At 31.2% G+C, this 22,950-nt stretch overlaps 1 protein-coding gene across 1 annotated transcript; it reads right to left on the reverse strand.

The window, feature by feature from the left end:
- Positions 1–10,173: 10,173 nt before the first annotated feature.
- LOC124353813 (phosphatidylglycerophosphatase and protein-tyrosine phosphatase 1-like) lies at positions 10,174–16,975 on the reverse strand. The gene is made up of 3 exons (XM_046803829.1): positions 16,966–16,975; positions 14,666–14,997; positions 10,174–12,693 (listed from the first exon to the last, which is right to left on the reverse strand). The coding sequence occupies exons 1-3, from the start codon at positions 16,973–16,975 to the stop codon at positions 12,556–12,558; spliced, it is 480 nt and encodes a 159-aa protein (XP_046659785.1). The 3' UTR covers positions 10,174–12,555.
- Positions 16,976–22,950: the final 5,975 nt, after the last annotated feature.

Consider the following 22,950-nt stretch of genomic DNA (forward strand, 5'->3'; position numbering starts at 1 on the left):
GTTGTAGTAATACAAACAATATTACAATAATGATGCGTTAAAATTTTAGAAAATTCCCTATCATCTAGTCATATTAATGTAGGTTTAATTTTTGAATATAGAAACATTACTGAATATGATATTTTGAAGCATATATTTCAATTAAGCTCTTCTCCATGTGAGGGTTATTATGCTTTCACTATCAAGATATTATAGAAAATTATTGATGGAATTTTAGAATCCTTGTACTTGTATAACATGATGATAAAACAAAGTATCTTTACAAAGGTTTTGAAAAATATAAAAGTACTACCTATTTATAAAGAAGGAGACAAAACAAATGTATTTACTTTTTTTGACAAATTTCCTTTGTTCTCATATTTAGTAAAATTTTGTAAGAATTTTATAAAAGATTAACTGTATTGTTATTTTCTCTGAAAAACTTCTTTGTCAGGAACAGTTGGGTCCATACCTGGATGCAATACAGTAAAGGCTGTTGAGTCTGTAGTATACAGTGTCTTAAATAGTTTTAAAAAAAACATGTTCAATTAATTTAATGGAGCTGGCAAAGGAATTTTATTGTATCTCACATAACTTACCTTCATGTAAATTGGACTGCTATTTTAGGAATTAATTTAAAAAAAACTCTTAAAAAGTAAGATTCTTTGAAAATATACAAGGACATGGAATCTTACCACTCACGTTTTATTGTACAGTAGTTCTTTTTGATAAGTCTCTTGGTAACCCTTTTTTAAGGTTTTTGAGCAGAGACACGAAATATATACTTACCAGAAGGATAAAACCCATGTCATTGCCAATAAATTTATTGATATGGACTTTCTGTCAAAGATAGCTTTTCTTACTGAATTGTTTGAAAAGTTAAACAGACTAAGTAGGTAAATGCAAGAAAAGAACACAAATATCTTCAACCTGTCCGACAAAGTGGAAGATTTTAGAAAGAAACTCGATTTTCAGAAGGCTATCATGGCTAAAGGTTTTCTACCTTGACACAGTTTATTGAAGAAAGATCTTTCCAAATTGAGTGTATTTTGATGGGTATCTCTCTACCAATGATGCCAACTCAATCAATGGAGGGTTACTCATCAAATCCATTTAACAAAGAAATGCATCTAAACATTGAGAGTGAATAACTAGTGGATATAATATTTATGAAGCAATCATTTAATTATTAAAACAATATTTAAAGTATATTAATTCAAACAAACTCTCCAATAACATAAAGTTTTTTATTTTTGTGAGGCCTTTCGTACTCAATGAGTACATCTTCGGACTCACACAACTGAATGAAAGTAATAACAATAGTAACATAAACAATTTTGTACTAAATAAAAACATATGTCATTAAAAATACAAAGAGGTAATATTCTATGACAGCACAGTATGTTATATGTATATATAAAAATAAAGTTTATATTTAGTTAAATCAAATAAAGTAACGGTGAATTTTGAAAAGGTCCAGGTTCGTTGTTTACCAGATTATTTTGGTTCTTTTTTATAAAAATTGTTTCATATGCATCAAGGAATTTTTTATTTTGTACTTCTTTTAATAATTTTGCATTTGAAAAAGAGTGTCCAGTTTGAAGTGCATGTTTTGCCATGGCTGATCTTTCTTCCTGTTGGTATTTTAAACATGCCCTATGTTCCTTAGCTCTCTGTTTTAACTTTCTTTTTGTTTGGCCAATGTATTTTAAATCGCAATTGTCACAATTAATTTGATAAATTCCAGATTTTTCTTCTTCATTAATTTTATTCTTGGGATTTCCTAATATATTCTTTAATTTAATTTTGGAATTTGTAGATACATTAATATTGGCATGTTTCTTAAAACTTTTAGTAATATCTGTAGATAGATTGTTGTAGGAAACAGATATCCATTTTTCAGGTTCTTTACTTTTGATTTGATATAAGGTTGTTCTAGAATTTCTTTCAATAATTTTATTTTTCTTTTTTATCATATTGTCAATCATGTTAGTTTTGTAGCCATTAAATAAAGCAGTTTCCTTTATTTTCTTAACTTCTTTTTTATAATTTTCTGTTGATAATGGAGTATGTAAAAGCCGATGGATTAAATTGTGAGAAGCTGCTCTTTTTTGTGATGGGGGATGAAATGAATCAACTGGAATGAATCTGTCATTTTGTGTTGGTTTTCTGTATATATCGAATTCAAAATAGCCATTCGTATTTTTCATGATTAATAAATCGAGAAATGGGAGTTGATTTTCATTTTCTATTTCACAAGTGAATTTGATAGAAGGATAAAAGGAGTTGAGAGAATCGATAAAATTTTGAAGATTTTGTTTCTTGTCGAAAACAGCAAAAATATCGTCAACATATCGCTTCCAGATTCTGGGAAAATAATCCATTGTTTCCTTTGCATGGGTTTCAAATTTACTTAGAAATATGTTTGCAATAAAACACGAAAGTGGATTTCCCATGGCGGTCGGTACCATCAAACTGTTTGTAATATTTTTCTTGAAATTGAAACACATTTTGGGACATACTAAGATTTACTAAATTAATGTATTCGTTAACAATAGTTGTTTCTAAATTTAAGGAAATCAGCCAGTCCTCTATGATTTTGATAGTATCTTTAATTGGTGCGTTTGGATATAGTGATTCAATATTAAACGATACAAGATATTCATCTTCTTCGATCTTTAAATCTCGTGTGGAGTTTATAAAATCATACTTATCTTTAATGGAGAAAGTGGGAGGAAATTGAAATTGTTGAAACTCCTGCACTAACCATTTTGATATCTTATAAGAAGGAGAATTTATGCACGAAACTATGGGCCTCATTTTATTACCAGGTTTGTGTGTTTTTGGAAGATAGTACAATCTTGGGATGATTGGGTTTGATACAGTAAGTGGTTTTAAAATTTCTTTGGATATGATTGTCTTGCAGTGTTTTAATGAGGCTGTAACTGATGCAATATATTGATTTAAAGGATTCTTTTTGAATTCTTCATAAGGGCCGTCTTTAAGCATGTTTTGAACTCTTGAGTAATATTCACTTTTATCTAAGATAACGATTGTGTTACTTTTATCTGCTTTTAGGTAGAAAACTTCTTTGCTTTTTAATGATTTTATTATATTATTTTTATTTCTAAATGATTCTTGAGGTAGTTTTGAAATATTTTTTGTACATTGTTTCGTTTTAATTTTAAGAAAAGATGAATTTACGTCATATCTAATAGCATTCCTTTGGTCATTATTTAAGAATTTGATGTTTGATTCAACATCAACAAATACATCTTCCTGCTCATTAAATGGTTTAATGCTAAAGTTTAAACCTTTATTCAAGATGGATAACTCTGCAACTGAAAATGTACATGATGATAAATTTTCAACTAACGTAGGGTTTGAAAAAATATTTTCAAGCAATCTTTTAGTGTTCGGGTTTTTTCCAAGAAGTGTATTGAACTTCTTTTCGAGTTTTTCTAGTTTATGTTTGTGTTTGTATTCAATACTTTCTAGAATCATTGTATATTTCATATGAAAAATAGGGAATTCAATGTTATTCAAATTTTTAGTGATTTCTAGATGGAGCTCGAATGCTTGGAGTTCAAAATTCGATTGTTTTGAATACAAAGATTTAATTTCAAGATTTAACCAGTTAACTTTAGCATTATGAAGAACTTTTTCTGTTACAGAATTTTTTATTGGAATCGATATTTTAATAAATTTAGGAAATATTTTGTTTTTTTTTACATTTTTTTAAAAAATTGTATATTAGATAATAACCTTACTTTTTTTCAGTTGATGTAGTTTGTTGAGCTGAGAGGACTTGAGTGTCGATGAATACATTCTTGAAGCTCTTGTCTTATTGGAAATGATATATATATATATATATATAATATATATATATAGGAAATGAGGCCAACAAAGGCCTCACAAAAATAAAAAACTTTATGTTATTGGAGAGTTTGTTTGAATTAATATATCATTTCCAATAAGACAAGAGCTTCAAGAATGTAATATTTAAAGTGTTAAAAGTTTGTTTACAAATTTATTTATTCTGCTATCTTCTTGTTCTCATCATGGTTGCCAATAAGATCAATATAAAAATATTAGCTAATGTTCAGCCAAAACCCCATGGATTGACATGCACTATCATCGAATTTAGTGTTTCCCATATTTAAATTAAGGTTCATGATTTCAAGTCTACAGGTCAGTTCAATTTTGAGATATTGTGCAGACAATAGACAGAAATGAAATTTTTCAGCTTTTTGAATGATTTACTAAAGTTCAGTTAATTAATACAGATATCGGTATTGAATTAAGAATTGAGACACCAATTATATTGGTACGGGTAAATGAATTAAATTTTTTAGTATCAGCCCATCCCAACTTATTAGGTAAATATGCAAGTGTAACAGGAAGGCAATTCAGTAACACATCTTTGAAATAACAAGTTTTATAGTCAAATAACAAACATACGCTAACAAATAACACTCTATCAAAGTAAGTACATAACACTTCAGATACTTAACAATAAGTACTACACTAATTAATACCATCGCAGATGTATAAAAATACATTTTTCTTTGTAGGCAGTTTTAGAATGTTATAACAATGATTATATAAGTTATTCACTTTCAAGAATAAAAGTTGTATATGTACATTATACTATTTAATAAATAATACATCCAACAAATCTTTTCTGCTTTCTGAACATTTCTGTGATATCACAAGTTACTTTGTTAAGGTATACATGGTCACATTGAAGAGCAAGTGACCAGACTGTATGAGAAAACTGCATTAAAGTTCTTTAAAATACAATACCAGCTTTTCAAGTCCAACAATAACACATTTCAATTTATAGGTAATGCTTTTGAAAATTAAATAAGAAAAATCTAATAACTGCATGTAAGTAAGTGGCTTTATTTGTATAATCAAATTTATTGATTAATCAAGAACTACAGGTTGATACAGCCACCTGTAGTTAGCTCAATTTCTAAAAGCTTGTGGGTTAGACAATTTAAAATGGAAATCTAACAAGAGCTATGAATTTACAGTTTATTACTCAAGGCCAAGTAATTATATTGTTGTCTAGTCACTGTATGTCTATTTCATTTCTGAGAAAAGGCCACATCACTTAGAAAATTAATTCTTTTGATCCACATACTTATAATATGTTGTACTCCTTTACAAAACTAGGGTAGGAAGTGCTGATGCCGAGAAGTCTAAGATGTTGGACTTTGGATTTAGTTAGAGATAACAAAGGTTCAAATTCTGTATGTGACCATTGCACTTTTTATCAGTACCATCAACCTTATATTGTATCGACTCTCCCTCATATTCTGTTTGATAAGATCCTCCCACAGACCAGTGGCCCATGGGGACAGGCAGAATAAGGTTTTAAAGGGATCGGCCTCGTCTTAAAACAGTCATTTAAAAAACTAAAATATATCCAATTATTTTAATTGATTACAATGAATTACTTACAACCAATAACTTAAAAATAGATTATTGCAAAGTTAAACTTCTTAATTCACTGTTTTCTTCACATCTTTATTAATAATAGCGATAAAAAAAAAATATTGAGGACTTACAATTGTTGCAAGATAGAACAATTAAATCTTGTTCAAATAATACTATATTATATTCTGTAAGTTAAGTTAATCCTCCTCAAATAAACCCATAAAATAAAGGCTAGAGAACCCCACAAATGCAATATACAGTATCTTGTATGCATATATATATATATATATATATATATATATATATATATATATATATATATATATATATATATATCAGTCGTAGTCATCTGGTGGATCAGGACGTCCAGGGTAGTGCAGAATGTGTCTAGGGGTTGGCAATCAAGGGGGGGGGGGGGCAGGGAGCAATAAAACAGTAATGTGTTTCTAACAGTAAGTTGTTTTATAAATGTGTTTACTCTCTCTCAAGCATACAGAACAGTATTGTCTGATTGAGGTGAGAGAATTTGTTTGCTAAATAGGCAAGCTTTACACACCACTTTTCATCACTGAAAAACCGGAAAGTTCAGGTTTATTATTAACTAAAAATAGCAACTGACTTAAACAGCCTGCTTAACGCATTACCAAAGATTGGCCATTGTACTTTGATGTGAAATATCAATGTTTGTGTACGGCTCCTTCCTAAAATTTTTCAAATAACCTACTTTGCGATGGGCGACTCAAGGAGGATAGCAGTGTCCATCTCTTGTAATGTTAACTTGTTCCTTTTTCTCAGAAACTAGTAAAGATAGGTTATTCCTCTTTTGATATAATATTACACTTTCTTACATACACGACAAGTATAAAATATAAATTTAAACAATATTAATTTATTATATATATATATATATATTAAAGTTTTTAAAAATATTTTCTTTAATTAATATAATTCTTTATATTTTATTATTTTGGCTATTTCTTTCATTTCAGTTATGTATCTAAGCTATATCTATAAGTACAAAAAAATTCAAGTTAATACTTTTATGATTGCTGAGAAAAAAAATATTTTCAAAAATAAAACTTAAAATCGTGAATCATGTCTTGAAAATTGTGAAAATAGAGAACAATAGTTTTACTCAAATAAACAATATAATGTCTTACTTTAATACAGTCCTGGTGCATATGATAATTTATTACCATCTTCCTCTTCAAATTTGTTTTCTAACTTCCATTTAAGAAGATGTTTGTGCTGTCTGACCTTCTCGAGGTCATCCTACGCTTTTTCTTATGTGCACTCAGTCAAATTGTTCCTTGGTACAAATCAGATAACTGCCTGGTCCTAGGCCACAGTTTAAAAGTATTTTGGGAGAGATCCCTACTCCATCATTAGAACTACATACTGCCACACTTATTCCATGTTTTAGTGTCCTTAGCCCCACAAATATTGTTTTGGAATGTTATCGCAAATAACACTATTGAATAATTTGTTCAGGTTCTGGGTTTTCTATTCAAACAATTTTCTAACAACCTCCAGTCTGACAAATCCCAAATATAGGTGACTACCTTAAATATATACAATCCATACTGATAGCATTATATAAACTATTTGTATGTAATAAGTAAAAATAGCATGTGTGGTGTTCAAAGGGATGAATTATTTTAATTTCAGCAAAAAAATAATTTACATAATCTCATAAAAGTATTATTAGCATAGCTTTACAATCAAATAAGGTTTAAGTGTTATATACCATAGCAAACATGAGATTCCAAAAGCTATGAAATAGAAATAAAAATAATTTTTGTAAACAAGAAACAAAATGGTACACTGACCCCTTTAATGTAGTTAACTACTTGGACAGCTTCAACTACGACTTGACAGAGTTTATAGGGTATTTTCTTAGCAGCCAAAGCTTGCCTATGTGAAAAACAGTAGGCCCAGTTTGCATGTGGCATTTTGGATTTTAATATGGCATACAAACTATTCTCCTTTCCCTTTTTCCTCCATCATTGAAACACATTTGTTCCATTCAATTTCCAAAAGGTTCAGTTGCTCCGATAAACACCTTAAAAAACTTTTAACTGTTATATTATGTGGAAAAGAGTAAAAAAAATATGTTTCCTAAATAGAATCACCACAATATTATACTGAATGAAGCACAAAAACTGAGCACTGTTGGCACTCTCAACCTGAATTGAGGAAACTACTTTCTTTTGTACTTTGTTCTTCCATTTGATTCTGAACAGCTTTGACCATGTCAGATAGTGTCTTGCTATAATGTCATTTGATAATGGGATTTGTTTGAAGTTTTTAGTACCTTGAGAACTGACTATACTTGAACACAAAATAATTTGCTGCAGGGAGATTTAATTCCTCAGCAATTTGGTCTTGACCACTATCTCGTATGAAGCTTCAAGGGCCTTTTTATTAGCATTAGCAAGACTTTGAATATTTACCTGTTGAATTTAAAGAGATAACAGGTATCTTTAGAAAAACTCCACTGATTTGTCTCTGAGAGCAAAGTGTTAAATTTCAAGATGACATTTCATTTTTTAAGGTTTTACACTTTCGGCTGACACTTCGCTACATATAATACATTGAGCTTTGTTTGTTAGATGAATGAAACCGAACTGGATGTATGACAGGTCAAACTTAAGACACATTGTTCATAGATTCAATACAGTCAGTACTTACACACACATTTTTTTAAACTTATTCGTAATCTCTAAATGTAATGTGCAATATTATTCACAAAATAAAGATTAAAGTACATTAAACTTTCTGCTCCATAAGACGCAAAGCATTCATGAGGTGGACTCACTAGTCAGAGGGTGTGCACCCATACAACCCTGGTACATGTATGCAAGCCATACTGTAACCACAGGAGGGGTAGTAGTGGGAGATTTGGTAAGGCAGACGTCAAGCCATGTCGTTCTGTGGTAAGGAAGAAGACCTTACCACAAGTCCACAAGTGCGGCAATACCATCAGTTACTTCACTGTGAGCACATATGGAGAGATTGTTAAAGGAACACAAATAAATCTACATATGTTTATAAAACCTTTTTATCAGTACTGTATAAAATCTTTCAATTCATTACCTGTTTTCTTTAAGTTGTGTGCAATACTGCTTACATGATTGTTACAAAAAAAATAATGTTGAAAAATTGCTACCGGCAATGTTTGTGTACCTTATGGAATACTGAGACTAACAATAGATTGCTACTGGCAATGTTTTGTGTACTCCTTACGGAATACTGAGACTAACAATAGATTGCTATCGGCAATGTTTGTGTACTCCTTACGGAATACTGAGGCTAAAAATAGATTACTACCGGCAATGTTTGTGTACTCCTTATGGAATACTGAGACTCACAATAGATTGTTACTGGCAATGTTTGTGTACTCCTTACGGAATACTGAGACTAACAATAGATTGCTATCGGCAATGTTTGTGTACTCCTTACGGAATACTGAGGCTAAAAATAGATTACTACCGGCAATGTTTGTATACTCCTTATGGAATACTGAGACTCACAATAGATTGTTACTGGCAATGTTTGTGTACCTTACGGAATACTGAGACACAATAGATTGCTACCGGCAATGTTTGTGTACTCCTTACGGAATACTGAGACTAACAATAGATTGCTATCGGCAATGTTTGTGTACTCCTTACGGAATACTGAGACTAACAATAGATTGCTATCGGCAATGTTTGTATACTCCTTACGGAATACTGAGACACAATAGATTGCTACCGGCAATGTTTGTGTACTCCTTACAGAATACTGAGACTAACAATAGATTGCTATCGGCAATGTTTGTGTACTCCTTACGGAATACTGAGACTAACAATAGATTGCTATCGGCAATGTTTGTGTACTCCTTACGGAATACTGAGACTAACAACAGATTACTACCGGTAATGTTTGCATACTCTTTACAGAATACTAAGGCTAACAATATGAGATTGTTAACAAAGCCGTTGTATTCCTTGTACTATAATGAACCTAACAATACAATTACTGATAAAGCTGGTGTATCACAAGTAGTTCTTTGAGGCAGATAAGAGATAAGGCTCATAGGAAAAACTGTACGTGTATGTTAAACAGAAATTGGCATAAATTTTTAATAATGTTTCGTGGGAATGTACTATTATATTCTATAACATGTCATAAAACCAAGGAGAATAATTAAAATTATGATTTTATACACTAATAGAAAAAAAAAAACAATTACCAAGCCTTGTACAATATAAAGAGTAATTGTATTTTTTCAACCCTTAGATTATGATGTATAATTTAATCTAATAAGAACTTACATGATTTATTTCATCTTGTTAGACTGATAAGTTTGTAGCAAAGCTTGTTTTTTAATTTATTAATAATTTGTCAACATTCCAATTATCGATAATACATGTTCCAACATATTTACTTTTTCATAAATAAATTGTTTCTACAACTATTAAAAATCCTAAAACAGACATTTTATTTCATCACAAACATATAAAATAAAATGAGTTGCAGTAAAACAATATTGATATTTTATGTATATGCTGACAACAAATATTTATTTGACCATCTCTAAACGAATTTACCATAATGAAACTTTAAAAATACATGCACTATTTCCCACATATAGTGGTTCAGCATGGGTCTGCATAAGTTTTAATTAAAGATCAAATTTATGAAGTGTAATTTATGTGCAATTATTTAGTCAGTGAGAAAGACGGGAGAAGGATGACAGCTGAAGAGAAGGCGGTTTATATGTAATGTGAACAAGATTGTAGCAATATAATTGCCTTCCATGTACTAGTTTGACACACTATGATCTGATCCATGATTAAGATTAATTAAAAATATTACATCTAGGAAAACCATTTAGAAATAAATATAATATAACTAACATTGTTTTTGAATTTCTTAATACAATAGATAGTATAATAAATAAGCAGAAATATTTTCTCAGATCACATAGTTATTCAGTGATAAATACTTATTCTATACATACAAATATTAAAAGGCCTATTTATTTTACGATAATGTATTATTGCAAATAGGCCTACTAGAGTTGGAGTTAAATGTTTTCAGTTGAGCTTCTACATAACAGATGCCATCCTCGCACTTGGAACCATTATTTATTTACAATCATAATTAAGCATTATAATTTCAGTTTTTGTAAGAAACTAATAATGAATCAAGTTAACTGATTACATAATAATACCAGATGTTCACCAGATCACTTATACTTATGGCGATTGGCTAGTCAACTGGATGCTTTATTAAAGATGCAAAACTGATAATCACTTTTTGTAATTTTTAGTAAATAAATGTTAGTACAACTTTTGATTACAATAAAATACATTTTTTTTTATTCATAGACAACAACGTTGAGTTACATATATGTATTTGTGTTTTATATAATATATATATATATATATATATATATATATATATTCATATATGTAACAGTATATGAGAAGATATGGTTATCTGTTGCCATTTTAAACGTTCTGGATGTGCTTTATCTAGCAGAAGTGGCAGAAACTGTAATCATTTATAAGTAATTTATATTGAGTAAATGCTCAAAATAAGAAAAATACCCAATACTTAGATCTCAAATGCAAAACTGTAGGGAAAATGTATAGCACGGTAGCACTATCTAAAAATTGTCATAGAGAACTGCTATCATACAACATTTCTGCCATAGAATCTTTTACAGATACAAGGTTAATTTTTATATAGTATAAGATAATACTAACAAATATATAACATGATTAAATAATAATTGTAAAAAATCATTTACACTGTAGTTTCCATATTTTAGGAAAAAGAAAATATTTTTGGACAGTAATGCTACTGTATGACACGTCATTGTAAAGGTCTTGATAAAAGAAGAATAACGTTAAAATTTAGAGATCTTTAAGGTGACAATCCAAAGTAGTGTAAAATTGTAATTTTGTTGAAAAGTATCCATTGTAGACAGAGTGGTCAGATATTGGTGTTGCTGTTGGTTTTCTCTCATTAATACCTTTAATTTTACGAATTGGTTAATCCTATTAAAACCTGAGTTGACCCCGTCATTTTTTAGGAAAGAGGAGTAATTTTCAAACATCCTCAGGTGTTGTTAATTTAATGAATATTAAAAAACTCCCAACTTTTCAAAAGATAAGATGAGGAATTGGAACTCTTGGGACATCTGGTGTATGGTGAGTACATATTAGAGCCATCATGGTAGACAAGCATCTGGTGACAGGTTGTCAAAATTTAGAGCAATCTGTAATGTAAAGTCCAGAAGCATTTATGTAATAAGTTACAATATTTCAGTTATGTTACTTATCTTACTCTTGTAACTATGCAAGCCATAGTACCAAACAATATCATTTGAACTCAATAAAGAGGTATGCATAACCTACATTACATGTTCACAATTCAAACATTGTCTCCCCTTATCGTGAAGACGTCAACTGTTTACAAATAACTATCTTAAATATTAAGCCAATATCCAAACCACCTGTTTCATTGGTTTGTTTGTGTTTGTTTTTCAAGCATCACTGGTTGTTCATGTTTAATTGAAATCAGTGTTCATGGACATAATCCTCAATATGATATAAAGGAATACAGCACATAAAATACTCTAATGTCAAAACTTGCAAATTTAAGGTAAGATATTGAGTGAAGCAACATATAAATGTTTAAGTAACATTTCTTTCTATAAAATAGTGTAAATATAATAGTGACTTGTCAAGAAAATAAATATAAAAATATTCATAAACTACAAACTTAAAATAGGATTAATATTATAGCACCACTACAATGAGTTCACACGATTTACCTGATAAAAACAGACTATAAATACCTTAATTTACAGTTTTCATGGATAGTATGCTAATAGGTATGTTTTAAACACGTTATGTCAATAAATAAGTACGGCATATATTGTTGTAACAAAGTCTATGATTTCAATTTCAATAATCCACTTAAGCATCCACTCGCTTGCTAGAACCAAACTATTTATAGCCTCCTCTACGAAAAACCCATTGATTCCTAACTAGAGGATTGCAAGCTGGCCGAAGTCGCTGTATAAAAATGCAAAGGTATATAAAAATTGATGAATGAAAGCAAAACTATCACTTATGTGGCGGTATCATGAGTGGCCACATGGTCCCTGTGGAACTGGCTGAGAGCTTCCCACTGTTTGGAGCGCAGTAGCAGGTGGGGCCTCTTGTCTTGGATGAACTTCACAGCCTCCTCCGGTTTCCATCCATGTTTCTGGATTTAGAAACAGAATTATTTTACCAAAAACGGCGTATGCAAGTCATCCTAAATGAATTCATTAGTTTTATTCATTGTTCTAAACAAATTTTGAATGGTAGAGCTTGATACAGAAATAGCATAACATATTGCATAGCATATTTACCTTGTGTATATATGAAGTGTTATTTTATCAATATATATATATATATATATATATATATATATATATATATATATATATATATACACAATTTTCTTGTTAAGAATCAGAAAATAAAACTAATTATATAAGTTTCAAGTAAAAATTAAAACTTATTTACAGTATATATTGTAAATTTATTTGACATATTAAAAATACTTTGCATAAAAGTATCTGAATCGTAATTAGATGATTTAAAAATACAATATTGTAAGAAATTTGTTTACAAAACAAAAAGTATACAGTGTTATAGGGTTCAGAAAAGAAATTATAATATTTGTTGTTTACAGAGTATGATCGAACATGTTTTGAGTATAAATGTTTATATAACCATTTAAAATTGGGTACTTACATCTTATATCGACCACACCCCTAAATTTCTCCAAACACAAAAATTCAACAAAAACAAACATTACCAAACAAAAACTTAACTCTTTATTGAAAAAAAAAACACACACAAAACTTGTTTTTATTCTTGATCACACTCCGCCACTCAAAATGCGAGTGCCTCCGGCCATCAGTGCTGCCGAAACCCGCGCTGATGTTAACGAAAGAAAAACATCCCTCGAGATAGTACCCATCAGTAAAATATCAAATTCTAGAGGGGCTGATCAGAAATATAAATTGAATTGTAATGGAAAGGGAATTATGTACCGTGTAAAAAAACTTAATAAATCATGAATACCTCTATTATCGTTATCGCTGGAGCGGCCGGTCGCTGAACCTTGACCAGGGGGGAAGGGACAGGTATTGCGATAAGATAACACTGGACGTCTATTGTGGGCAGTTACCTTAACAACAACCATGCTTCTAAGTTACCAAATATGTTGATGTTTTAAAATAATAATAGTGTGGTCGATATAATACATAAGTACCTAAAATTGTTGCATTAGTCACATTAACATGTAATGCTACCTCTCTCATTTTATCTGTCAAGATCCATTGATATAAAATGTAATAATAAACTTACTTTAACGGGAAAGTACAGATTTAATGAGTTTAATTGGTTAGTAACACAGGTTATTATGTAGTTAGAAATTACAATCAGATCTTATAATTTAAATCAGTAAAAGAAATTATAACCATTGTCTGGATGGTGAACACGCTACGATTACTGATTGTGTTACCCCCCTTTCAGCGTAACTACTTACAAATTTGCTCTAATTGCATCAGTGCTTCTAAGCTGCAAGACAAATGACTTCTCTTTACATAAGCCTTTTTCATGTTCTTCGTCATTTGATACTTATAGCTTAACAGCATCAATGCATCATGAACAACTGTTAATAAATTTTTATAATTTGTTAAATAATTATCGCAGAGGAATTCACCAAGCTTTCATTGATAAACACTATGATGTATTTTTCTTCCGTCTACTTAACTTACCTATTTACTGATGTTCCTAAACCTCTAATGTCACAATAAGAAAACAAAAATAGTGTTCATTTTGTTGATTTGAAGTCAATTTACTGTTAACTACATTTTAAGTAGGCCTAATTTTTCTGCATATATGCTTGTTTTAATGCAAAACAATTCATTTTCAAATTTTACCATATTTGGACATAGTAATGTGTGATACACAAAATCCTTCCAAATCTAAATTTATAAATAAAAAAAAAACTTGTGCAGTAAAAGTTTCTATATTTGTTAAAAATCCACCATCAAAATTAAATTCAAACAAAGAAATTTTTGTCAGACAAAAGCAATATGACTGTAATTTATAGTTCTATTAAACTCTCATCTCAAATTTTCTTCTAACAAATGTGCGTTAAGTATAATAAAGAAGCTTACTTTCATTAGATAACATCCAACGAGGGTAGCGCTACGAGTCCGTCCAGCCTTACAATGTACGTACACTGATTGGTCAGTCCCTTCAAACTTCTTAATAAAGTTCACACCTTTTTCCAACTTTTCTTGTGATGGAGCTTCAAAAATATCTGTTGTGCTTAACTGTAGGAATTCTACTCCTTGCTCCTTCCATTGCTGCAATGTAACAACATGACGTGTAAGAATAGCACAATAGCAGCAATAATACAATATTTCTATTTGAATGTGGTTAAATGTATTTATATTGTAATATATCAGAATGTAATATGGGCAACTGGTAAGATTAGCATTATTCTCTGAGGTAACAAAAAACAATGTGTTTAAAATTGAGAGGACTTAGTAGGTCAGACAAATTCAGAGCAGAAACATACATAAACACATATAATTTTAAAACTAGCTACCTGTATTAAATACTCTATTTAAGAGGTTACAATATAATACAATACTATATGCTAGTTACCTGCCAGCCATGCATTTGAGGCTCTGATTTTAAAGCTTAAAACTCTGTTACAAAATAAAACTCACTTAAATGTTTTACTTCAGAAACTTAGATTTTAGTGTCTCAATTCTAACAAACTGTTAAAAATATGATTGAATGTTAACGCTTGAATGTTAAACTTGTTAGGTTTATAGTTTATATTTTTAATAAAGTTTCTTATGAAAAAACCTATACTATAAGATTTTTTCATAAAATTATGTAAATTTTGCTAAATAGAATGCTTATAATATTATTAATACACTTATTTATAAGGAGAAATTGTAGTTTTAAAATAAAGAAATATTAAATTGAAATAAAAATACAAATATTATTCTTTGTTATTTCTTTGTTTGCTAAATACTCCTCTACATCTCTAGTTGATCCCTGCAAAAACATCTTGTGCAACTAATTGGTGTTACAAAAACCTGTGTTACAAACAGGTTAACAAAATGCACATTAATATAAACAAGTCTAAATATTCTGTATGAATTTTCAGAATAAGAATAGGCCTGTATTCTTATCCCTTAACCAGGGACGCTAAGAATGTCCATGTAGCAAGTCAATACAATATGTTTAATAGTTTATGCGTAAAAACAAAACAAAGTTACTTTCGTATTTATATTATTAGGATAAAAATATAACATTTCAAGATTACAAGACAACAGGCAGAGTATCCAGAGTCTCAACAAGCCAAGTCCCAGAGCCTTAACAAGCCAAGTCTCCAGAGCCTCAACAAGCCAAGTCTCCAGAGCCTCCACATGTCAAATCTTCAGAGCGTCATCAAACAGACACAAGATATTTGTTTCCTACCTACGACAGTTACCTTAAAATCTCAGAAAATGGTTTGCACAAAACCCAAATAATTGATAGATTTAAAAATGTTTCTTCAAGATATTCAGCATTTACAGTTATTTATAGACCAATTTAAAATTATTTGGGCACAAAAAAGTCTGGACATGCTATTTTAAAAGAACATAATATGAATAACAATGAGATAGAACGATTTAAAATACAAAATTTTATACAAAGTACAAATTATATGCACAACATTACAACAGGATGTGGTGTAGCGGTCTTGTATAAAGAGAGCTTGAAGGGAAAACAACTGACTTTTGTGAAAATTGATGCTTAGTGTCAGGATAAATTATTTGAATATTAGTAGTGCTATATCTCAAATCGATAAACACAGTATTTTATTCATAGAAATGTATAGAACAAAATAATCTGTAAATTCAGTTTTAAATTCACATTAATAGTTTGATTGAATTTTTAATATCTAAAAAAATATCTCCCTGTCGTGGGTGATTTCAATATTGGCATTCTTAAATATTCCTCTGAATCACAAGAATTGAAACATATTCTATTAGATATGGAATGAGGTATCTAATCGACTTCAAAACTAGAGTTACAGTCATTTCTAAGTAATGTATTGATAACATTATAACAAATATAAGTGAAGATCAGTTAATTATTGAGGGAGTGGTAACCGCATTATCTGATTATGATAAACAAGTACTGAAAAAAGTGAGTTTCCAATAAATATCCAACAAAATTAATAATCTAAAACTGAAATATTGGGGATGAAAGTTTTCTGTAGACAACATGTTTTAGCGATCGGTACACTGCCGATCAGCTGCAGTTCACGAATATAAGTATCATACTCACGACAATGCTTGTCATATACGGAACTGAAGCAAAATATTTACAAAAGTAGGATAATTTGTTAATTACGATATCTATATAAAGATTTTCATACATGAGGTACAACAATACGCAGCAGACTCACGGTGATGCATGTACATAAATACAGATCTACAAGCAAATTATGGTTTACAAAACTAGGCTAATTTGTCAATTAGGCATTTTCGTAATCAGTAATTTATGTAATGCTGATCCAACGTCCGGGAAGATATGCAGCAGTCTCGTGGCGATCTATGAACGTAAATCTAATACTAACTGCAAGCAAATACTGTTTTTAAATTTCAGACTATTCATTAATAAAATTATCTATTTACGATAATTAAATTACATGGCGAGCCTCCCAGATTCTATTGTCGATTGATTTTCGGATCTGAATCTTTCTTGAAGATTCACTAGTTATTATCATAATGCTATAAACATATATTTTAAACAGAAAATTTCTTTCAAAAAGTCATAAGCCGTATTATCTGGTGATTTTTGTGAAACCCTTTTTACAATTCAAAACTTTTCAGGTACTTCTGTGACCGGTAGACACCCTGCAGGAATAACCGGATATTTTATATGGTCTATCATGAAATTCCCTGACTTTTCCATGACTTCCTTAATTTTGTTCAAATTACCTACCTATTTCCGATTTTTCCCGATCTAAACCGGGCTGGCCCAATTTAGAACAGTACAATAGTCTAAGAACAACATAGATTCTGAATAAACAAATCTGCCATTACGGCCTTAGTAAGTTTCATTGAATCAATTATCGAGTCAATTGATAATAAAAATAAAATAGCTGGAATTTTCATGGACTTATCCAAAACTATTGACAGTATTTGTCACACTAAAATGTTAAAAACTATGAAATTTAGGAATACAAAATTCTTACTTAAATTTGACTGAATAGAAAGCAATTTATAGAAATTACTGTATAATAAACAAAAATCAAATTTTGAAGCGTTAATATCTCAAGGTTCCATTCTGGTCTACGATTATTGATTTGCTACTTAAAGGACATGCATAATTATTGTCTTAGGTAAGTAAACAAACTCAGCGTTTAAAATACGTGAAATCACATTATGTCTACGAAGACTAACATAGAATAAAAAAAAAAAATGAATGAATTGATATTTTTATTTCCCAAAAATATGTACAATATTATAATACAATCTGTACAGTTAATTTCTAGATTGTTACAATACCGAACAATTTTGAAATGTGAAGAAAGAATAAGAAATAATCATCATAGAATAAACAACATAAAATAAACATCATAAAAATAGCATCATGTATAAAAACATTGTCCTCGGGAAATGAGCCTGCATGGGCTATGATGCCTGTGCGCAGTCTCGAGTTGTTCACGCCTGAAGAAATAACGGACTGGATTAATAAAAAAAAATGAATATAAATATAGTACAAAATAATACACCATTACACACCACACACATACATACACACACACATACATATATACATACTCGCCTTCGGCTCGCTGGGGGCTACGCCCCCAGGCCCCCAAGGTAAATGCTTAAAATTCGGGGATAACCGGAATTCGGTGACTGGTTTTTAAGTCCGGACATTAGGTAAATGACAAAGGATTTAAAAATTGACCTTTTTCATTGATTTCTTTCCGGATTCGTCCAAATTTTTGACTTTGAGGGCATTTTAACGGTTAAACCGTTAGAGATACGACTTAAAGTGACTGGACCTTTCTTGTCGGAAATTTAATTTTTTTTTCGATTATGCCATCAGATTTGAGCTACGAGCTCTGGGTTTAGGAGGTACAGAGCGTGGTAGTAAAGTCTGCACCTGTCAGCTATTGTAAATTTTTGAGTGGAAAATAGTAAAAAAACCTACCCTAAGTCAACATTTTTAAATTGTTTAGGGGGTTTTATTTGCTCAGGAGTTTATATAGTCATGCCAGGAAATTCCCAGGGGGGAAGTTAATCTTACCGAGGTTAGGCCATCAGGGGGTTTAATTTACTCAGGATATAGTATATTAGATAACCGTTAGAGATACGACAAAAAGTGACTGGAACTTTCTTGTCGGAAATTTTAATTTTATCTTTCGATTCCGTCGTCAGATTAGAGCTGCGAGCTTTGGTTTAAAAAAAGTAAGTGCCTTGAATTCGGGGATAAGATTGATTTGGTGATAGGTCAAAATTCAGACATTATGTCATGCCAGGAACTTCCCAGGGGGGGTTAAAAGATTTGGTGATTGGTAAAATTCGGACATGAGGTCATGCTAGGAAATTCCCAGGGGGAGGGTTAACGTTACCAGGGTAGAAGACACCAGGGGGTTATCTGGTCATACCAGGAACTTCCCAGGGGGGGGTTAAGAGATTTGGTGATTGTTAGAATTCGGACATGAGGTCATGCCAGGAAATTCCCTAGGGGGGGGGTTAATGTTACCAGGGTGGTTAACACATCGGGGGGTTTAATTTACTCAGGAGATTATATGGTCATACAAGGAAATTCCAGGGGTGTTTAATGTAACCTTCGCTAACGCTCAGCCAATTCACGATGTGCTCCAGTAGACGTATACTAGTCAGTCGTTTTACTAATTTTAACCAAAGTTTTGATTTAAAGAGCATTTTACGGCTTGACCGTTAGAGATACGACAAAAAGTGACTGGACCTTTCTTGTCGGAAATTTAATTTTGTCTTTCGATTGTGACGTCAGATTTGATCTACGACCTATATCAAAATAAAACGTTGATCAGGGGGTTTATATTACTTCGGAAATTTTCATTCCATACCAGTGTTGATAAGGAATCACTATTTCATTTTAAAAAGCACTCTGTCCCTATCTACTATTAAAGCTTCACTAACGCTCAGCCAACTCCCGATGTGGAGGGGGGGTTATAGTCACTTGTTAACGGAGTAATACAAGTCCAATCTGGAACCAGCATGAATCGCACTAATTATAGTTGCAAAATTTAAAACACCTAAAATTGACGACAAAGAATTAGCCATTTATAGCATTTATCAGGCTTACGGAAAGATAAACGACAGAAAGCTACTGGACCTTTTTTGTAGATCCTATGAATAGCTACTTACAAAAAGTTTTACATTTAAGCTAAGACCAACAGTTCGGCCACTATCGAGCACGAAAAGTAAGTTTTTAAGTGAAATTTACAATATAATTACGTTTTACGGCTAAATCATGGAAGATAGAGTAAAAGGTCACTGGACCTTTTGTGTAGATCGCATTATTTTGTATTAAAATCAAATTGTTACTCTGGGCTAGAACTAAGTTTTTGTCTGAAATAGAGCCCAGAAAACAAAATCTCACGTAAAACTCAAAAAAAAAAAAACTTTAAAACGCGTTATGCGGCCAAACCGTTGAGGATAGGGCAAAATGTTACCGAACGTTTATTGTAGATCACGTGATTTTCTAAATATACATGGAAATCTGATTTGAGCTACGACCAACCGTTTAGCCGCTATCAAGCCCGGAATGTAAATTTGTAGGTGAAAATTTCCAAATATTTTCACTTAATCGCGTTTTGCGGTCAAACTAATGGAGATATAGGAAAAAGTCATTAGACCTTTTTGTAGATCATATTATTTGCTAAATCTAACCTTTGTTTTATTTTGACCTCCGACCAATTGTTTTGCCGCTATCAACCCCAAAAACAAAGTTTTCACGTGAAAATTACAAAAAAATTGAACTTAATCACGTTTTTTCGGCCAAACCAATGCAGATAGGGCAAAAAGTCACTAGACCTTTTCTGTAGATCACTTAATTTGGTAATTTGATGGGTCAATCAGATTTGAGCTAACGACCTACCGTTCGGCCGCTATCGGGCTCGAAACATTACTTTAAGCGAAAAAATCTCTGGAATGTCAAATGTTCGAGCGTTTTATCGCTTAACCATGGAAGATAGAGCAAAAAGTCACTGGACCTTTTTTGTAGATCACTTCATTCCTGACCATGAATTTTTCGTCAGATCCGAGCTAGCTCGAACGGTTTCGCGCCCGCCTCTATCGGGCTTACAAAAAATGCCTGCACGGGTGAAGAATGCGCGATTTTCTGGGAATTTTTTTGAGGGTTTAAAAGTAAAAAAGTCCGGTTTTCAGACTTTTCCTCCGGGTCATATTGCAAAAGGTACCTGCATGCCAAATTTCAAGTTTCCAGCACTTCTAGAACTATGTTAGAATTTGTATCTATATATCAGTCAGTGAGTCAGTTACACATGCGGCTGTATAGTATATTAGATTAGATATATAATATGCATGCACATACACATGCGAATATGCAATGAATATATTAAAAGGAAAAAACCGCGTAATTTTGCTTTGTACTTGTTTTAAAGCATTAAATATTATTAATTTTAAAACATATACATATTAGCAACAATGGTAATAGACAATAGAGTTTGAAAAATACATTTTTTTATTAAACTATTAGCTATTGAAGAAGTTTTTATTAATAACAATTTTATTTTAAACACTGAAAAGACTAATTAATTACATTTACAACAAAACAAACCAAGAGCAGTACCGAAGTCCAAATTCATAATGATACTGAAGACAGTATCTTAAGTTCATGATACCAAATTCTAAGGTTTTAACATCGATAGCCGAGTTGGGATCAGCATATTGATTCATATTTTAAGTAAAATGTACTCTGGAATTTATGCTGTAAAATGGTTATCCAATCTATGTAATCAAACTGTAATTATTTCATGCCCATGTTCTGTCCAGATGTATCTTATGGGGTGTGTGCATATCCAATCAAAACTTCAATATACTTTCGATTAGTCAAAAAAGGGTTTTAAGAGCAATGTAAAATTTATATAATGATGAACCTGTATAAACATTTTTATTGATTTAAACATTTTAACACTTTATAGGCCTATATTATAATGTATTATATTTATGTGAACAATAACACAAATACATTCTCTAACTTAAAATGATATTCACTGTTTTAATACAAGAAATAAAAAATATAACAGTTTTGCAAACTCACAAAATTAGAACTATATAAGAAAAAAAAATCATACAATGGTATGCAGCTTTAGAATGTTATTCCAAAAGAAATTAGACACATAAAAATCATAATAATTTCAGACTATTAATAAAGGACTTCTTGCTTAGGGGAATTTCCCACATCAAAAAGAATCACGCAGGATCTCAAACAAAAACTTGATTACAACGGATCGGTAACTTCAACAAATAGATTATTAAGGCATGTTGGTTTCAGGGTATAAGAAAACCAATGATGGTAGAAAGTTTTTATTGGAACGAAATGATATTGTAGCGGCTCGTTTAAAATTTTTTGAGAACTATGCAAGAGCTTAGAGGAATCTGGTGATAGTAGGCCCATATATTACCTCGATGAAACATGGGTTAATGAAAACCATACTCGAAAATACATATGGCAGGATACGACTGAGTCTGGTGGGCTAAAGGTTCCTCTCGGCAAAGGCAGAAGATAATAATTTGTCATGTCGGTTCGGCAAAAGATGGGTTTTTGCAAGAATGTAAGTGAGTTTTTCGGTCTAAGACATCATCCAGTTCGGACTATCACGATGAAATGAACGCTGAATCGTTAGAAAATGGTTTAAAAAATTGCTATGCATTTTGGAAGAAGGCTCGATCATCGTTATGGATAATGCTCCATACCACTCAGTACTCGCCGAGAAAATTCCAAATTCATCGTGGAGAAAGGAAGAGATTCAAAATTGGCTGTCTCGAAAAAACATACAATACTGTATGAAAGAAACGAAACCAGAACTTATAATGAGGGTTCTCCCATATAAAACCCAACAAAAAACTTATGAACTCGACGTATACAGTTGTCATACAGACATACAGTTGTCAGGCTCCCTCCTTATCACTGCCAGTACAATCCCATTGAAAATGGTATGGGCTCAAGTGAAGGGAGAAGGTAGCACGTAATAATAAGACATTTAAAATAACCGACGTTGAGAAACTTGTTCATGATGCTCTGGACAAAGTGACTAAAGAAGACTGGCAATCAAGAGTTCAGCACGCAGAAAGCCTTGCAGCAAGCTGATTTTGAAAAGGAATTGTATCCGCACAAGTGTTGTAGATCAAATAATTATAAACTT

This window comes from Homalodisca vitripennis, chromosome 1, assembly GCF_021130785.1.
Source record: "Homalodisca vitripennis isolate AUS2020 chromosome 1, UT_GWSS_2.1, whole genome shotgun sequence".
Lineage (NCBI taxonomy): Eukaryota > Metazoa > Arthropoda > Insecta > Hemiptera > Cicadellidae > Homalodisca > Homalodisca vitripennis.